The sequence below is a fragment of the Corvus cornix genome, chromosome 7 (genome assembly GCF_000738735.6).
Source record: "Corvus cornix cornix isolate S_Up_H32 chromosome 7, ASM73873v5, whole genome shotgun sequence".
Taxonomy (NCBI): domain Eukaryota; kingdom Metazoa; phylum Chordata; class Aves; order Passeriformes; family Corvidae; genus Corvus; species Corvus cornix.
In genome coordinates, this window is record NC_046337.1 from 37,661,997 (window position 1) to 37,681,718 (window position 19,722).

A 19,722-nucleotide genomic window follows, 5' to 3' on the forward strand; every position below is an offset into this window, starting at 1 on the left:
GATCTGCACTGGTGCCCTGTGGGACATCTCGTCCCTCCTGTGTGGCTTTGCCTGTGCTGCTCTTTGGGGTCATCAGTGTCAGGTGTGAGCCCAGGGAAAGAGACAACCCCAGTGTGCTGCTTCTCCCTCTTCTCCAGGGAAATCCCCCACTTTTCCCACCTTTCCTCATCTCTGAGCACCCCTAACTTCTCTGTGGTGAGACAAGCAGAGATGGCCAAACCACAGCACTGCTGTCTCTCTCCATGGTGGCCTTGCAGATCTTAAATCTCTCGTTTCATTCTTCACACCAGGGCAGGTTATTGAAATCACGTTTAAGTCATCATTTTCCCCCTTCAATCGCACATTTACGGAATTTTAGCTGCTCTTCTCCATGGACCCACACAGATCTCCCAACCTTCTTACATTATTTCTTCCTGCAGGGACCCTTCCAGTGAGTTCCCAGTCTGCCCTGGTGACAACCCAGCACCTCCTGCTTCCCTCTCCATCCCACCCCTCCACCACCTCCTGTTTGTCTTCTCCTTGAGCCTGCTCCGATTCCTGGCTTCTCCTCGGGACGAGACCTCAGAAACTGTAATTGAAAGTCAGTCAGCTGCCCCTCGTTCAGGGCTTTGGAACAGCTCCTTCAGAGAAGCCTCGTGGAGAGCCACGGCTTTTCCCTCCAAAGAAGTGATTAGGCCATACCACATCCTGACCTTAAAGATGTTTTATTATTCTTACTTTAAGTGATCATTCCAACCAATTTAGCAGATACAGATGTGACCGTTAGCGGCCTAATTCCTTGGATCACCTCCAGAGAGTCTTAAAGCCAAGGTGCAACATTTACTGCTGCCTTCCTCGGGGAGAGTAACTGTTTTTAATGAAAGCTCCCATATTTTTGGCTGGAAGACCTGTCACTCACTCCACAGGCACTTCCAGAACTCTTGGATACCCACCCATTACGGCCCGGCTGACTTATTGCTTCTTAATTTATCAATTTGCACCATTTACTGGCTCTTCTGATGTCCCAGGTCTGGGATAATCCCTCATCTTTACGGCTGGCAAGGGGTGACAGGATCTGAGCAGTCACAGGAGGAGGAAGCAGGTGGGGCTTAATAAAACCACGAAGACTCAAGCAAAGAACAAGCTGCGCCCAACAGGTTTTGTTGTCTTTATTAGAAAGAGACCTATCCAATATAGCAGCCTCTCTCTGCGGTACTTTACAGCTTTTTTTGTTCCTTTTTCATTTTTAATTTTTATTTTTCATTATTCAGAATACTGTACAGCTGACACAAAAAATCTCGACGTGGAGGGAGAGAGAGAGAGAGAGAGAGAGGAAAGGGGAACATAATACAAACTGGCATACTTAATCAAACCCAAATCATAGGAACCAACGAGCAAAGTGAAATGTTTGTCAATCGGTTTAATTACAGTACAAACAATATAAATAAAGCATCATCGAGTCATTGTAAAACAAACTTGCTGAATGAGGTAATATAAAAACAACAACAAAAGACCTTTTTTTTTTTTCCTTTTTTGTTTTTTAGAATTTCCACACGGTCTCGTCATCATTTGTACATTACTATGTACAGAAACAGAAAACAAAACAAAAAACCCAAACCCCGACAACCCCAAAACTTGCTGTAAAGCCTGCCATGTGCTAGGTATCTCTGCAGGTATCCCTACTCACCTGGGCTCCCTTCCTCCCCATCCCAACTGGAAAGACAAACACCACGAAGACCTGAAAGACGTGGGGGGGGGGGCTGAACACAAAATGCAGCCTTTGGAGGGAAGAAGGACAGCGCCCGCATCCGCTTCCCCGCAGCGCTTCCCAAAGGAATGGTGCTGCTGGGATTGAACCTCCAACCACAAGCTGGCAGGAAGCAGGGCCAAGCTCTGCCCTCAGAGAGGTCGGGACACAGCCCGACTCTGCCACCTTGGAGCTGCTCGGGTGGGAAAGCGTTTGGGATGCGCTCAAATCCTGCCGAAGCTGAGGGGTTCTGAGGCAGCAGGAGCTGCAGATCTAAGCTCCTGGCCATTCCAGGCTGAGTCAAACCAGCCCAGAACAAGTCCCTGGTGTTTTAGGAGATGCTGCTCTCCCAAATTCCCCTCAGCTGGTGCACCCACGTGCAGTCTACAAGTGAAAGGCGCTCCTGCCAGTGACACAGTAAAGGGAGCTGGACCCAACGCATGCAGTTCCCTGGAAACTTGCGACTTCCACGGAGCTGTGTGCTTCCAGAGGATGGGCACACCCTCTTCTCCTCAGTAGATTCCATGGAGAATCCAGCTGAGTCCCTGGTTACCTCAGGAAAAAACGCCTGGAGGGGTTTTCAACAAACTTCCAAAGGAGAGAAGGAGCGGGAAATGGAAGATCCTCCCATCCTTTCTGCACGCCCAGACGTTCCCTCACCACAGCTCCTCCCTGCCCTCTCCCTGTGGATTGTCCCTGGCAGGACAAGGAACCAAAGCCAGGGCAGAAGTGGTGTGAACAACACTGGGTCAGGTGGTCCCAGCCTGCAGCACCCGAGCCCACTGCAGCTGAGGTTTGGGGCTCCCAAATTTTGGAGCCGGTCATGGCCAAGAACATGTGGAGGGAGGGATGAGGAGCTGCCCTGGGGGAAGAACCCAGCTGGAGACAGCTCTTAGGAACACCTCACTCAGGAACATCTCCCCGTTATCCTGAGCAGCCCCAAAAGGCAGCGGGACCCGAAGTGTCGCCGAATCCCCTACAGCTCACTGGTCCCACGCTCAGATTCAGCCAGGAAGGTGGGTTTCAAGCAGATTTATATGGAAAAGGGCCTCTGAAATGCAAGACTCTGTCCTTTCCACCTTCACAATCTCCTTCCCTGGCGCTTCCCACCCCCAGGGCTGGCGAGCTGGGATTTCTCCTCTGCAGCAAGGGAGGGATTTCTCCTCCCCAGTCCTGGAGGCCAAGTTCAAGGTTCTCTCAAGCTGAATGTTGCTGTCTGAAGGAGACGGATTTTCGGAAAACCTCTGAGGCTGCAGCAAGCCCGGATCAAGTCATCTCCCTGCATCTCTTCATCCCTCAAGCCAGTGTCCCCCATCCTGCCTCCTTGGAAGTGGCTGGGCTGACTCCAGCTGGGAAACTCGCCCGTTTGGAAGCATCCAACCAAACCCTGGCTCCAGCTCCTGATGGTCATTAAGGGGATTCCCACAACCACTGGGAGCGGGGTGAGGAGCAGGCACCAGCACACACACAGCAAGTGCAGAGTGACCTCCAGGTGACACCTGAGGGCTCAGAACACCCTGACTGCACTTCATCCACTGGTTCAACTCAGCTCAACCCCTATGCTTGGGATGCAGATGCCAAATAACCCCACACTCAGCACCAAAACCCTTCTTTGGTCCTGCAGGAGTTCGGGGTTTGCCTCCAGCACAGAGGAGACGCGAGCGAGCCGTCTCTGTGAGGGGTTCTCCTCCTCGTACCCTGCAATTCTTGGGGACCAGGGAAGTGTTTTTCAGCTACTTAAGCTCTCAGGAACAACAAAAAACCCACACGGATCGGTTCTGGAAAGCGGGGAGTGCACACAAAGGCGCTGAGGGTGCATTCACTGCCAGCAAGCAATGTGGCCACTGTCCCCAAGGCATGCCATGAGACCTCCGAAGCGTCCCCACCCACCCCCCCTTCACATTCTGTACAGAACACACAGGTGAAGATGAGTAGCTCTGAAGCACTGCAAAACAGCCAGTCCTTAGCACTGGAAGCTAAAAAAACCCCCCACATCCAGAAAATCCATGGCTGAGGGAAAGCTGGGGCTCTGCATCCAACAGAACCGAGCGCTGCTGCCCGAATGTGCCGCAGGGGTTTGGGATACAGGCAGGCACGGGGAGATGAAGAGCTTAGAACTGCTGAAATGCACAAAGACATCTTTATTTTATCCATCCACAAGTGAAATTCTCCCCCCTGAACGTTCTGGGAACGGTAGCAAACAATGGGGAGTTCATCCCCCACATCTTGCTGTCACCCTGAAACAAAACATGGGGCCAGAAACATGCCTGGTGATCTGGGGCTGAAGATAGCCCTAAAAAAAACCCCCAAACCGACCTTTTACTTTTCAGGAATCATGCAATTCCCCTCTCAAAACATGAACTATTCACAGCTCCTGAAGATCCTGGCCAAACCCCCTCAAACCTCCCTTTAAAACGTGGGACAGATGCAGTCAAATCAAGGTGACCTGTCCCAATATTTACTTTAAAAACTGGCCCATGCTAAACAACAAAGCAAAACCGACAAATATCCTAACCAACAAAACCACCCATCTACAGCTTTGGATGTTTTGCTCTATGACCTCTGCTATTTTTTTTCTCAAACAGGAGATTATCTTCCAATAAAACCATTCCACCCAACCTTCTTTTTTGGTAGCTTAGAACTCAAAACTCATCGCAGAACCTCTTCATCTGGGGTAGTTCAGTGTTTCTGTTCTACCTTGAAAAGAACTTTGCTCCAGAGCGTTTTTTATCTTTTTCCCGTGATGCAGCAAACACAAGAAGGTCCAAAACCGTGTTTTCTACGCCATAAATGTTACCCACAAACCATCAAGAATGGAAGGCGTGCAACTGAGGATCCAGGCCCAACAGGCAGAGATCCCACCCTAAGGATCGGTGTAGCAGCCTCTGGAGGGGGAAGGAAGATGCCTGGCGATGAGACAAGGATGGGGAAGTTGTCTCCTCTCCAGCCAAGCTGCCCCAGGTTTGGTCCCCAATGCTCTCCCCCCTTCCCTCGAGTCCCCCCCGCGGGCAACAACCACTTAGCCAAACACGAAACGACCATTTCATCAACAATAAACCCCAAAAACCATCCCTGTTAAGGTGCAAAGGCGGCTCCCCGAGACGTTTGGGAAGGGGGACCCCGTTGGGGACCCCCTTGTGAAATCTGTGCTTGTCTCCACTACCACTACTTTATTCTAGAAACTACAAATTACTTCATTTCTCCCGATCTCCATACAAATATAAAAGCTGAAGCTATTCCAACCCCTAATATAATCTAATTATTCTACATTACAGTGCCGGGGAGGTCACTTCCAAGCCTGGACCTGCATTCCCACCTCGACTCCTCTCCCTACATGACTCGGCCTCCTCTGGCCCAGGGAAATCTCCAAGTGCAGCTAAAGCTTCTTTTTATTTTTGCACTAACACACATATTTAAGGGAAGGGGGACAAGACAGCGAATTAAAACAATATCAATGTTTACATGGTTATTTTACACTGCACCCAATTGCTTCAAAATCCTCTCCACCTTCCAGGAGCTCGCCCGGCTTTCCGAGCAGCACCAAGGTTCTCCGAGCTTTCTTTTTTTTTTTTTCCCCTCTTCTGCTCCTTTTTTACCACCAAAGTTGGAAACCTGGTAATGGGAGCCCTTGGCCAAATCTCTGCATTGGCAGGACCCTGACTTTTCCCAAGCTTGGGTCTTTTTTCTCCATGAAGAGCAAGGAGAAGCGAAGCCTCCCCGGCAAAGTCCAGGTTCAGGTGTGACACATCCGACTGAATTCCACAGCAATTAGCCAAAGACAGGAGGAAATACGGAAACAGCGACGGCTGACTCGCTTCTGGTGTTTGAGTCATGGATAAAGTGCAGAGGAAGGGGGATTTCAAGGTATCTGGGATGAGGGGAAGGGTTAAGAGGGGGGTGCAAAGACAACCATTGCCACAGATTCTGTTTCCAGAGGAAACAGCTTTTGCTGGGATTTCTTGTGGACTGGGTCACAGTTAGGGATTGTTTTGTTGCCAGCACGCCCAAAGGGTGTGAATGGCCTGGCGAGAGGGTTCCAAAAAAGCAACAGAGAGGGGCTAAACGTGAAACAAGGAGCGGGAGAGGGGTGGGAGAACGGAGCGAAAGCAACGGGAACGACGATTCCTGCCAAGAGACATTGCAGGATTCTGCACCTGGATGGCTCCAAGAGCAGTCTCTGCAAAGTGCAAACACATCCCCTGACGGGCACGGGGAGCTCTCAAAGCCAAGCCCCACCAGGATCCAGCCAAGGAGAGCTTCCTCCATCCCTGCCTTGGTGGGAGGGGTTTCCCCCCTCTCCTCCACCGTGCAAGGAGGGGACGGATCCTGCAATTCCTGTATTACGCTGGAATTTCCTCTCCTGAAATCTGCCCGGCTGCCCTTGTTGCTCCAACATCACCCTCAGCCTTGTGAGAGGAAGGTGGCCCAAAGAGAGCCTTCAATGATGCACAGAAAATAATCTCAACTGGGGGGGAAAAAACCCCAGCTCTGAAACGGAACGTGCACTTCTGAGAACTCTGCCCGCCGTGGGTTTGAAACACTGGACTTGGATTTTGGGATACAAACGCCCTGGATGCTCCTGGGGGGGGAACAGCAGGCAGCTCTAGCACCTCTGGGATTGCCATCCCTGAACCCCTGCTGTGTCAAAGCTCGTGAGCACCAGCACACAGTGGGTTTCACAGCATCCCCCTGCAGCTGCACGTCAAGCTGGGCTGTCCCGTCCTTGAGGGACCACCTGGAAGTACCAAAGATCAGGGAGCTGTGTGGGAATGGTGGAGAAACGGCAGCTGAAACACACACCTCTTCTGAATTAAAAAAAAAAAAAAAACAAAACTATTTAGAAGTATCCCAGTAGGAAGGGAATCAGCTGTGCCTGGTGCAGTCAGCCCAGGCTGGCTGGAGAAAGATTCCCTCCCCCCAAATACTCAGAAGGTCTAGATAACAACAAAGTACAAAAGGACACCACCACCAAAGAGGAAAAGCTGGTCAATATTCCTGTGCTTCCACCTTGAGGCTCATTTTTCTGCCACAATTTTACCTCAAATCCATAATTTTTCCTTTTTTTTGGTTTTCCTTAGGATAACCACAGCACATTTTTTCCTTTGCATTTTGTCCCCATTGAGTTTATTTAGCAACTGCTCCTCCCATTTGTGTGCTGAATGAAACCCAGAGCCCAAAGGAAGAGCAGAGGCTTGGGAAATACCCAGCAGCAGGTAGATTTGCAAATTACTGTGCTGTGTGCACCTCGCTGCCTTCACATAATTGCTCCTTTGCCATCGAATTTGGTTGAGTTTCCAACTTTCTCTGTGATAAACCCTCCCCCCATCCCCACACTGCCATATGCCGTGTAAAGGTAAATAAGGTAAAGCTCACTTTTCTGCCTGCCAAAACCTCGCTTCCCCACGCCAGAATCCTGCTAGTGGGAAGCAGGAGAAGCTGGGATGTGCCTGGTAAGACCAAAACAATCCAATCAAGTATTCAAACTCGGAATTCAAATGAACTGTCCAGGCTCCTTGCACAAGCCATTTTTCTTGCCGAAAGCAGCCGGGCTGGGAGCGGTGCCCTGCCTGCCGTGGTGAAGGCTATCAATTCTGAACTTAATCAAATCTGATCTTCCCCCAGCCAGAATGGGGCTTTTTGTCTTGGCCTGTGAAAGCTTCCTGACTTCTGGAGTAAAATATATTTACAGTGCTGAGAAACAGCCTCTTTTCTCCTTTCTAAAAGATCTCACGCACTGTTTTTTCCCCTTCCCTGTGCCCTATCTCCTTCTGATATGTTGTTCCACCCAGGCTTTGGGAAGAAGAGTTCACTGCTGGGAACATTATCAATGTACAATGATCTGTAACCCACAGATCCTAACTAGTTGCACATTATTCAGTTCACATCCATTACAGTTTATAAATTAACAGAGATGTCATTTTCTGTACCAAAAAAAAAAATCAATGTATATTTACGGTCTTTTTTTTTATTCAAATAGATTTTAAATACATAGAATCTAGAGACACAATACAAAAATCTGTATAAGTTAGGCAATGCATCACAGGAGTGACCAAAAACTCAACACAATTTACCTTGGCAAAATGACAGACCCTATTTCTGCTGGCTGAAAACAACATAAAAAAAAAAAAAATTAGCCTTTAATGCGTTTATTAATTTCACCAAACGTACTTGAAATGTTGTTTTCCGTAGCAGTATTCATTATTCCTTTTTGTGTTTCAGGCTTACTCTTATTTATTTTTTCCATTTTGTTTTTACACCAAGGAGACTGCAGTCAAATAACACTCAGCAACTCATTTCCTCTCTTTGGACTGAAAAATTAAACAGATACTAAATTATGACAGTGAATTTAGAAAGGAGGGCTCCAAGGGCTCGAAAGAACATGTCTGAGATAATATGATGCTTCTAAGAATATTGCAATCACATCCAAGCAATCACCGAAGCGTGCCATGTAACTACCTCCTCAGCTAATATGCTTTTTTCTCCGTGATGACTAATCATGTTCTATTAAACAGCAGTAATGCTGGAAGAACTCAACTATACAAGTGTAATGAAGCCAGTATTCTCCCCGGACAGATTAGCTACAACTGATTTGACACATACCATCATAGGAGCTTCAAACCTGACAAACTCTGTGCTTGCTTCTGATTTATGCCGTCAAGCTCTTCAGGAGAAGAGAATGGAAATCCAGGCGTCGCCGCGTTCGGTAGAGGTGAAATGTTCTGATGTGCTTCACTGTCAGCTAGGGAAAGTCACCGGCTCTCCTTCCTTCTCCTGCGGCTCGCCTCTCCCCCCGCCCGTCCCTCCGCGCTCCGGGGGTGCCGCGTGTCCCCTCCGCGTGTCCCCTCCGTGTCCGGCCGCGCCCTCCCGGCCCGGCGGCGGGCACTGAAACAACGGCCTGCTCGGCAGCCCCCCGCGCTCCTCCTCGTCCCCTCGCGCTCTCCAGATTCCGGGTGGGACTCGGGGATGTACCGAAGGGAAAAGGGAGAAGGAGAGTTACCAGACTCACAGAGCGGAGCTGTGATGGGGATGGAGGAATGTGAGGCTGCGGATGTGACTCGGGTCAGCGACTACGCGAGCGAGCTCCCCTCAGATGATGGTGGGCATCCTCCCGCCGCTGTTGTTGCGGTTGTTGTTCTTCCTGGACAGGTTGGGGGTGGCCATGAGGGCGAAGCGCTCGTCGGGGCAGCCGTACTGCAGCAGGACGTCGATGCATTCCTGGCTGGAAGCCTGGCGGGCGTAGGCCAGCGCCGTGTTGCCGTGGGCGTCGCGCGCCATCACGTCCACGCCGTACTGCGGGGGAAGAAGAAGGGCGCCGTTGGAAGCCGGGGTGTTAAAATAGAGGCAGTGGGTTCGGGATGGAGGGGGTTGGATTTAAGGGAGGATGGGGACAGAGAGAAGAAGAAGGAGAGGGCAGGAGACCAGCCTGACAACACGAGCATGGCAGCGCTGAGCCACGTACGGCAGAAATGTTTCTCGAGGGAGGGAGTCTCACGTGTGGGACAAAATCTGCCTCAGTGGTAGTCCAAGCTAAGGGAACGTCTCCTTCCTCGTTTCCTACGCTCTCCTTCACTTTCCATCAAGCAGAGAGGCAGAAACATGCTTTTCTACCACGATGCCACCTTTTGAGAGCGCGCACTGAGGAACACCCAGCCTCAGGACATCGTCCTCGTGAAGCCCTCCAGGAGCAGGTCGGGGATGTCCTGCTGAGGGACACAGCCCAGCCCCCCCAGCCAAGCCCTCTCCTGGCACCAGGTGCTTACCCAGATGAGGAGCTGCACCAGCACCACGTTCCCTTTCCGGCAGGCCAGGTGCAGGGCGGTGCGCCCGTCCCCGTCCCCGCAGGTCTCGTTCACCTCCTCCCGCGTGCCGTGGGCCAGGAGCAGGATCACCGTCCGCAAGTCCTCCTCGGCTGTGGCCCTCAGGAGATGCTGGCCCAGAGAGAGCTCCAGGCACTGCAGTGGGGCGAGGAAGAGCTTCTGCTCGTACTTTGCGCGTATCCAGAGCTCTTTTTCTTCCCTAGGGAAGCCAGAGGGGACAGGTCACTCTCACCTGGCGTCGCAGCCAACAAGGAGATTATTTCCCCTCTCCCAAATTTATGTCAAGAAAGCCCTCACAGGAACAGTTCACCCAAACCTTAGGAGCAGTTCACCCAAACCTTGTATTTTTAGCAAGTATTTGTGTTGCCCACCTTGCTGTTCCTGAGCCAAGGCTCGAGGTCCTCCTTGGTGCGTGCTGTGCCCACGGGGTTGTAGGATCACAACAGCCAGGAGGTCTTAAAAAACCCCGGGCCAGCAAGAGGTCAGTGCAAGAGCCCTCACTGCCACAAAGACCAAAGACACACCAGGCAGCCAGGTTCCACCTCAAGGCTGGAAAATGCACTGCAAAAAAATGCACCCAATTTCTGTATCCCAGACCAGAAGTAACCAAACAGGGGTGCTTTGTCCCCCTCCACGTTGGGTAATGTTCCCAAAGGCGTAGGGATGGTCCCTCTGTTTTTCCAAAATGCAAACCAATGCTTTGAAGCACCTTTTCCTCCCGATGTATCAAAGAACCGTCAGAAGCTTGCTGGTGCTATCAGGTTACAGCAGAACAAGGACTACAAACAAGGCCCTCCACTCGCCATTTAAAAAATTACCATACAATTACATGATCTGAGAGCACCAGCCCCAGACAAAGTCCCATTTAGAGGTCCCTCAGGTAATCTGCTCAGCCTGTGAAAGCCACATACATCACCTGAGCCAGGCAACTGGGTGCAGGTGACAGATTCTCTCCTCCGGAGTACAAAAGGCCGAGCTCTGTTTACGCCTTTCAGCCGTGTTTACACTGCTCCCAGTAATCTAGTGTCAGGTTAGCCCTAATCTGTTTTTAAATACTTATGTAAACATCTCCTTCCACCAGCAAATCTGGATTAGTTTTGCATCATTTCCTGGGACATGCGGAGTGACCTTGCTTTGACCTGCCTGGATGCTTTCAGGCACAGCTTCCCAAAGCAGGCACAGCTTCCCTGCCCCGGCCACAGTTTACCCCACAAACAGGGCCAGGGCTTTTCTTCAGAGCAAAAGTGCAAACAGAAAATTAACACAGAGAGTGCTTCTTGTACCCCAAACCTCTGAATGACTCCTGCAAGCTAAAAGGCACACCAAAAAACCCCTCCACAACCCATCTGGGCAGTTGCAAATTAACCTTTGATGGCAGGATCTGATAAAGGGAGTATCGCTGCAGGTATTCCAGATGGAGAGGAGGAAGAAAAGGAGTTCTGTTATCAGAATCTTTAATTCATGGTTTTTCTAATTATATCTTTTTAAGGTAAAAAGCCAAACTAGAACCAGTGCCACGGAAGGGATAAAGTAACACGCAATTACCTACAATAAAATGGGCATTCTTGCAATAGTTCCACTTCCAGTACCCATCTAGATTATCTTCAAGGATATTTAGCAAAGATCTCACATGATTTTTAAACACACAGCGAGGTATTGAGAGTATAACCAACACATCCATCGCATGTTTAAAACGTGCCAGACTGGAAAATGAAGTGATTCAACCTGTGCTGCTCACCCACAGTAGCACACACCAGGGCTCTGGGGATTTGTTTTTCGTATGTCCACACATCCTAAAGGCAAAATATTCCTCAGATATGTCAGTAATTTTTTTTTTTTACCTTAGTCAAGGGCCTGCAAATGAATCCCCCTCTCCCCCAGACCATCCTCTGAGTGAGAGAAACTTTTGCCTCCTATCAGAGCACTGGTTGCTGTGATTCCTGTGGCTCAAAGAAGTCCCTTTCTATTTAGGAAAAAAGCTGTTTGACACAAGTTTCCCATTTCCAATCACCATTCAGCCTAAACTGTAACAGCAATGCTAAATACAGACAATAGCTGCTTAGTTCAGGCAGAGGCTTTCAGAGCTTGAGGCTGCTGGTTCACAAATCCACCAGCACGAATTTCACGTTTGCCGTGCGTCGCGTGGGCAATCCTGATGCTCCTGGAAGGATGCAAGAAAGAAAGAGGGATGGGGATGTCCCACTCCTGCTCAGGTTTACCCTACTGCCTCAACAGGCTGGGGGAAGAACAGGAAACTCTCTAAACGTCAATGTCACAGGAAGGGGAATGTGCTGCCTCAGTGCTGGGCACCAAATGACTTCACTCACTAAAGTCCAGTTCCTCCACCTTTGGAGTCACATCGAGGGTTGTGGTGAAACTATAAATCAAACTAAAAGTGTTTCAGAGGCCTCAGACATTTGGGGCAGCATGTCACTGACATCAGTATTGAGTGAGATTTAGGTCTTTTTCAACAGTACAAACTGGGCATAAAGAAAGATTTGGGTTTTAGGGCAGAAAACAGAACCTCATCAGAGGTAGGAGGAAAAGCACACTGGGCTACACCTCATGGACAGCCACAACACACAGGGACTGCCTTTCAATGAGCATCTAGAAAGCCAATGCCCACAAACACCCTCCCTACATCTCTGGCACAAACCATTTAATTTGGACGGGAAGTCCTGGGGACTTTCCTGGGAGACAGCTGCAGCTCCGCCGCTCGCATTCATCTCAGAGGCCCTGACAACAAGACATAAATACTGCAATTGTTGCTCTGATGCCCCAATTTCACTTCTGGGATCCACAGCTTGTCTTGGTTGAGGTTTCATTTCCCCCAAGGAAGGCCAGTCCAAGAGCAGAGTTGTCAGCAGTAGATCACTTAACCTCATTGCAGTTCCCCGGAGGACCACTGCTCACATCCCCTGTTAGTTAATGAGCTAAAAAATGAATTATTGGAGCGGTCAGCAATAAGCAGGAAGAGGAGGCACAGTGTTTCATTTCAGCCAGCACCGACATACCTTTAAATAAATCAACTGAACAAGAGTACAAGGAAGTGTGAGGAAGAGCAACTCATCAGGAGAAAGACACTGAACCAGTCCCTAAAATAAAGGCTGGTAAATATTTCCCTCTTTTCCTCCCTTAATTGTAATCCTGGCAATTCTAAATGACCCTCTCCATACCAGACACTTCCAGCTGTAGCTGTCAAAGCCAAACCAAGACTCTTTCAGTGAACTTTCAACAGTGGAAGTCTCAAGACCAAATTAAAGCAAGACCTTCCTGTACTCAGATGGTGCCAATGACACCAAACACTGGAGAAGGTCTGAGCTGCTTCTTCCTCATATGCACTAAAATCAATAGATTACAAGCTCCTAAATAAACTTAGAGAAAGGAACAACAGAGCTCTAAGGTCAGACTTTCTTTGAGCCTTTTCTCTCTTAAATATCTGCATTCAAACCCTGATTTGTATGTGCTGGTACAGACTCCCAACCTCACTGGTTACACAAGGGGCAAATCCAGCAGAGGATCACTGCAAAACACTCGGCAGAATCAGGAATGAGTCACTGATCTTGTCCAAAAACTGCCACCAAGCTCTCTGCTCTTGCAGGAGTCTCCATCACTGGTGAAGCCCAAGAACACACAGTGGTGTAAGGAAATCCCTGCTGCAGCAGCAATACTGTACATAGGTAAAAGGTTATTAGAAACAGATGAAAATTTCAGTTCTCGGTTTATTTTGATCTAATTAGGTGCTTGCTTCTCAAGATAATGTCCAATTATTTAAATTACTCTGCCAGCCACATCACATCATTATTATGTGGAAACATAAATACTGGGCACTGGAAGGGGGGTGGGTAAGCAGGGAGCATCAGAGAAGAGAAAAAGCAGATTTGCTTCGAGCACAGCCTCGCTCCAGGAGCCGCACTGCGTTCCCCAGCTGTGGGTTTGCACTGGAGATGCTCCTTGAGGAGCCCACACCCTACACAGCTCAGCCCCATCGTGTGGTGCACTGAGTTTTCCACCCTACAAATCCCATCAGAAGCCTCATCCTGTTGGCATCCACTCTCCATCCCGACTCCTCCTCGCTCCCGTTCACCTCTGCCTTCACCTCCACTTGTCCCTCACACATATTTGGGGGAGTGCCATCAGGAGGCAAACACGAAGAGGATGTGCAGAGTGGGGAAAAAAACGTCGTGTTCATACAGTGACCCAGAACTGCCTGAGTAGGCAACAGCACGTGGCTGGAGAGCCTGGGAACTCGCCATCAGAATTCCACAGCTCCAGAGCAAGAGCAGCCTTGCTCTCACCAAAGCATGACTAAAAGGATGACTAAAATGTCGTGTCGCTCGCTCATTATCAGAGTTACTCACCACTTGTTAAAAAGCTGGATCACATTCTGAAGGTTGAATTAGAAAGACAGTGGACAGCAGGTATTTACCATGGCACAGCACTGATTTCCCACCACCAGAAATACCAAGCAGGCTTCTCACAGGCATTTTGAAGTGAAGTTTTATTCTCCACACCTCTGACAACACTGAAAAGCTCCTGAGCTTTTTATATCTTTTCTTCTCTCTTGCTAAAGGAACTAATTCTGTAAGAGAGGAGGCCTCTCAGTGGTGTCTCCATGGTCGCTGTGCAGGTGCTGTGCCCGTGTGTTGCCATTTCTGGTTGCTCACTGAAGTACAACCCTTTAATGCCGTGGTAACCTGGCCAGCTCAGCAAGAGCTCTGCCAAATTTCCTCTCCTGTTGGCCAGCTGACAAGGTTAATGTGTCTCGTCCAAGAAAATGAAGTAAATCTAACCCACTGCACCTCCCAAACTCCTGGAAGAGCCCCAGGATGTGTCATTAGCTTCGTGGTCCAGCATGCAAGGAGCACACATCACCTAATGACCGGTGCTGGGCAGCTGGATGTGCTGGGGCTTCCCGATTAAACAACCCCCTCTGTGATGATCCCAATAAATGGCACTGCTTTGGATAGAGCTGGTGATGCAGTGTTGGGATGAGTAAAAGGAAAACATTGGGAAGGGGGGGCGGGGATTAAAACGTTGGGGAAAGGTTCACGATGCTTTTAATTGCAACAGCGAAAAGGGGAGAGAAGAAGAGAGGGCGAGAAGAAAGGGGCTAGCAGCAAGGAATTTCCAAAGTGCCTTCCTGCCCCGAGCAAAGCAGGAACTGGGAGGAGAGGCATGGAAGAGGAGCTGGGAACAATATGCTGAGAAAACACAGGGGCTTCCTCTCTCTCTGCAGGAGAAGACCCCTCTGCTGCATTGCAAAGGCAGCGCTGAGCAGCTGAGCGGCTCCGCGCCCGCATGCCTGCTCCGCCCGGCCGCGTTGCTAAGGGGGAAGGCACAAGCCCACCGGGAATAGCCAGGTCCCTGGCAAACAAGAGGGCTCCAGACAGCAAACAAAGACCGATGGGTATTTATTCCTTAATTACAGAAAGCTTTGAAGAAACAGGCCCACTGTAAATCCCGCCTGCTGAGGGAACGGACCGCGATTTATGCGCGCTGGGGCAAAGAGGAAATAAATATCTCGCTGGCTCCTGATCAATATTATGAGTGTTTTGCCAACCTACAGGGTGTTTTATGAGCTGTAAGGACAGAAAGGGATCATTAATAATTAAATAAAGTCAACCTATTAAGCTTATTACTTCTTACAAGTTAAACACCCCTGACGGACCAAGGGCAGCCCCACAGGAAAGCTGCGGATCAGCCAGCCCGCATCTTGCCTTGGACTCTGGTCCAGGGCTGTCTCCAGTGAGCAGTGTGGTAACCCAGCCTGGAAATGATTTAGTTACTGTCTGATGGGCAACTTATCTGCCTGAGGGCTGTGTCCAAGCCACTCTTCAAACTCTTGCCCGGGAGACAGACAATTCACTGCTGCTAAACCATGCCAAATATTCAGGTTATTCTCCTACTCTCAGTCCTTTTCAACCAAACCAAACCAAACCAAACCAAACCAAAAGGCACAAATTCCTGGAAGTGTTCGAGGGCAGGCTCTGAGCAACCTGGTCTAGTGGAAGGTGTCCCTGCCCATGGCAGGTGGTTGGAAGGAGTTGGTCCTCACGGTCCTTTCCAACCCACACCATTCCAGGAGTCTGTGAAATTAAGGCGGTTTCCCAGCGGCAGCACCTTGCACTGCCAGGGACTCGTTTCCCGAAGCCCCCAGCTCTGGACCGTCTCCACCATTAGCTCTCCTATTCCATGTTCCAGTTTTCCTTTCATAGCTGTGTGTTTCAGGGGAAAAAAAAAAAGCCCTGCTGTGCGTGAGGGACAGAGATCACTCATTTGTGCAGAGCTCCATGTGCTTCTCAAATTAATCACGTCTTGCATGACACCAACCTGTACCATTGTTATTCGGATTCGGTGGAACTTCTCCACCTTTTTCCCTCTCTCCTGACAGCATTCCCCTACACAGGGCTCCAAAAGAGCTGCTATTTCTGCATTTGGAGGTTACCCCTCCATGGAGCAACCAGCACCTCTCCTTTAAGTATTAGTACACCCGCAGGATTTATCACTGCCCAACATTAACGACCAGCCCGGCCGAGACATCAAGGTTTAGTGACTTCAGGCTTTTCAGATAAATACCCTGCAACTGTGGGCTCTGATTTATGACAGAAAATTGCAGCCAACTTCTGTTTTCATTGCACGACACTCCATCTAATAATTTTTTAAGGTTTACTCGATAAAATATAGCACACCTGAGGTTTACTCCACGTAAAGTTAAGCAAAAACCGTGTGACATACAACAGCAGGGGATACCACGGGTACTAAGATAAGGCTTATTAAGTTGAGAATAAAGATCCTAAGGGTGACAACTCTAAGCCCTGCAAGCTGGTTAAGTCTTTTCTCAATAAAAATCCCGGTTTTGAATTTGTTCCGTACAACTGTGTGAAATGGAAACAGTCCCTAGAGATTTAACAAAAAAAGCTTGAAGAATGCCACACGCTGCTCTTTTCCTCTAACCCCAAAAGCCCCAGAATTTTTTGAAACAGCATTGTCAGAGATATTTCAGAGGGAAGAAGGAACCCCAAGGATGTAGAACTCACCACTGCCCTGAGGAGACCACAAAGACAATCAGAGGGCTGGAGCACCTCTGCTATGAGGAAAGTACGACAGGATTGGGAATGCTCAGCCTGGAGAAGAGAAGGCCCAGGGGAGAGACCCAGTTGTGGCCTTTCAGTACCTGAAGGGAGTCAATGAAAAAAATGGGGAGAGCTATTTACAAGGGTCTGGAGTGCCAGGACAAGGGGGAGTGGGTTTAAACTGCCAGAGGGCAGGGTTAGATGGGATACTGGGAAGAAATTCCTCCCTGTGAGGGGGTGAGGCTCTGGCACAGGGTGCCCAGAGCAGCTGGGGCTGCCCCTGGATCCCTGGAAGTGTCCAAGGCCAGGCTGGACAGGGTTGGGATAGTGGGAGGTGTCCCTGCCCATGGCAGGGGGTGAGACTGGATGAGCTTTAAGATCTCTTCCATTCCAAACCCTTCTGTGATTCTGTGATTTTAAACACATAGCTCAGTGAAAATAATTTAAAAAGCACCATGAAGAGTGGAGGAAGATGGATTTTCTGCTAAGGTTTGTAAGGAGAGACTTCATGAGAGTCTGGAATGCAAAAGCCATGAACAACAAACAGCTCCCTTGCACCCACCCTCTGCTAACCAACAGGAAAGCTCCTGAGTTCAGGATCTGATTCCTTTTACGTGCTGGCACATCAGTATCTAGGTAAACATCCAAGCAAAATTTAACCCCAAACATATCACTGTGCTGAGCACCAGAAAGAAAAGGCTGATAAATGAGTTATCGCTACGTGGTTCTAGACACACAAGTGAACTGCTTCCAATTCTTGGGTGGTCAACCTCACCCCACAAATATTACCTAAAAAAAGCCAGAAGATACAACAGTTGCATGGAAATGCTAAAACCAAGGAGTATATTTGCTTCTTGCCTGTTTTCAAGAATAAATATATATATATATGCAGGGAACAGTAATTGGAAACATGTACCTAATGCATTTCATACTTGTGTGTAACCATACTTAACCCAATGTCTTTAAGTGTACAAATCGTTGTGCCAGGACCTAAACACAGACTGGAAATTTCAATTTGCCATTTGATATACACTCACCCAGCTTAGAAGATCCCAGTAATTCCCAACTTGTTAACACAAGGTAGAGCTCAGGAAATCTTTGTTTTTTCTTTAAAAGGAGGGGGGGAAATATGAAAATTCCCTTCTCAAAGGTGGCGGAGGGGAGGGGGAGCGACACACAAATATTGCAACGCCTAAATCTCAATAATCTGTGCCAGGAGCTCGGTGGCTGAGTGAGGTGGCCCATCCCTGAGGGATGTGGTGTGGAGCAGGGCTAACTGCCCATCAGGGATACTGGAACAGCTGCTGATGTGAGCTGCTGTGGAACAGATCCCACTGCAAACACATAAGGGGAGAGAAATGGAGCCTTCCTGCTGCTTGCCCTGCTGGAAAGTGGAGGAGCAGCACAACTGTGAGTGCCTTATAAATAATGAGGGGGGGGGGGGGGGGAACCAACCCCCTCCGACGGGGCTGGCAAACTTCCAGAGTAGAACGAGATCTCAAGTGAGAGCTTGCTTGAGGCTTCCATCATAGAATCAATAAGGTGGGAAAAGACCTCGGAGATCATCAAGTGCAGCTGATGCAAAATGGAAAAAACATGTTGTGGGCTCCAGGAGAGCCCAGTCTTTACCTGAGGATCAAAAACTGGAAGAGGACGGTCTAATTGCAACGCCCCAAAAAGACCTTCAGAAATGTTTCTTGATCCTTTATCAACAGTAGCTCCTACAGTTTGGTTTGCAAGGAAAAACAAAGTCCTTTCAGGGGGCTTTAATTGTATCTTAATTCCAGTAGAAGCAGTGAAGATGATGCTCTTTGGAGTATTTGGGGAAAAAGCACCCTCCAACCATTACACTGAATTTATGTAAGACATAAAAGAGAAAATACAAGTAATAAACGTTGTATTTGAGCACAGACTCTGAAGAAAAACACATTTGGAGCAGCAAGAAAATAAAACCAACTGCTTGCTCTGCACGAGTCAGCAGTGGGAGGCAGGCGAGTTTGCAGGGCAAGGTCCAAGGGCTGGGAAGCAGCCGGACCATCCCCGTGGGCAGCATCTCTGGGATCCACCTTCTAAGGATGCTGTAGGGATCTCTCTGCTGTCCAACTCTTCCCAAGTGACTTGGAGCTCTCCCTTCTGCTCCCCTCGCCTTCTGATGTCTCCTCCTTTGCAATTCAAGTATCACAGAATCCTTCAGTTTGGAAAAGACCTCCAAGACCAAGTCCAACCTTCAACCAAACACCATCGTGCCCAAGGCACTAAGTACCGTGCCCACTCATTCCACGAACACTTCCAGGGATGGTGACTCCTCCACCTCCCTGGGCAGCCCCTTCCAATGCTTAAGCACTCTTTCAGTGAAGGAATTTCCCTCACATCTGACCTGAACCATCTCACTGATGCCAAGGACTCTGAAGGAATTGCTGATGTCACTGGACTCTTCCATTAGCCTCATTTATTAATGGCTATTTTTATTTAGGAAAAACGACATCTTTTTTTGGCAAGTTAGACCTCCCAAAGTATTCCTTCCATTCAGCAAGCGATGGGACTTCCCTCCACCTCTGTTTCAGTGGGCTGCAGGTGTTTGATGCCCTTCTCAAACCATAAATCATAATTAGTTAAAAAAAGACCATTGGTAGACCTGCTTCTGGAAAAGCAAAGTGGATGAAGAATTTCCTTAGAGTAAAAAAGAGATGAAGACTTGAGAATCCTCAGTAGTTAACACCCAGAGAAACCCACGAGGTTCCTTTGCCTAAAAACTGAAATCTCAAAGCTTTTTTTTTTTTTTTTGATTTGTTTGTGTGTTTCCAACAATGGGATGTGCAATACTGGGGTTGCCCAAATGTGCCCCAAAACGGTGGGATTAGAGATGGATGTGGCTTTCAGAAGACATGGAAGTGCTCAGGTCCTGCTGAGGCTTTTCCAATGGTGCACCTCTGCCTGTTAATCACTTCCAAAGCTTTAAGCTTTTATGATTTACAAGCCATAAGGTGGATGTTTGTCAGTGGGAAACCCACAGAAAACCTGACAGCAAAGAAAATCCACACTGGGGACACCTGCCAAAAGTGACAGCAAGTTCCACTTCCAGAGCAACTCAGAGAGAGCTGTG

The 19,722-nt window shown here is 48.9% G+C and overlaps 1 protein-coding gene across 1 annotated transcript in view; it reads right to left on the reverse strand.

Moving 5' to 3' along the window:
- Positions 1–1,124: 1,124 nt before the first annotated feature.
- AGAP1 (ArfGAP with GTPase domain, ankyrin repeat and PH domain 1) overlaps positions 1,125–19,722 on the reverse strand; it is a 248,519-nt gene continuing 229,921 nt past the window's right edge. The window contains 2 exon segments of the mRNA XM_039555487.1: positions 1,125–9,016; positions 9,487–9,742. Coding sequence (XP_039411421.1) covers positions 8,813–9,016; positions 9,487–9,742 — 460 coding nt within the window. The 3' untranslated portion in view covers positions 1,125–8,812.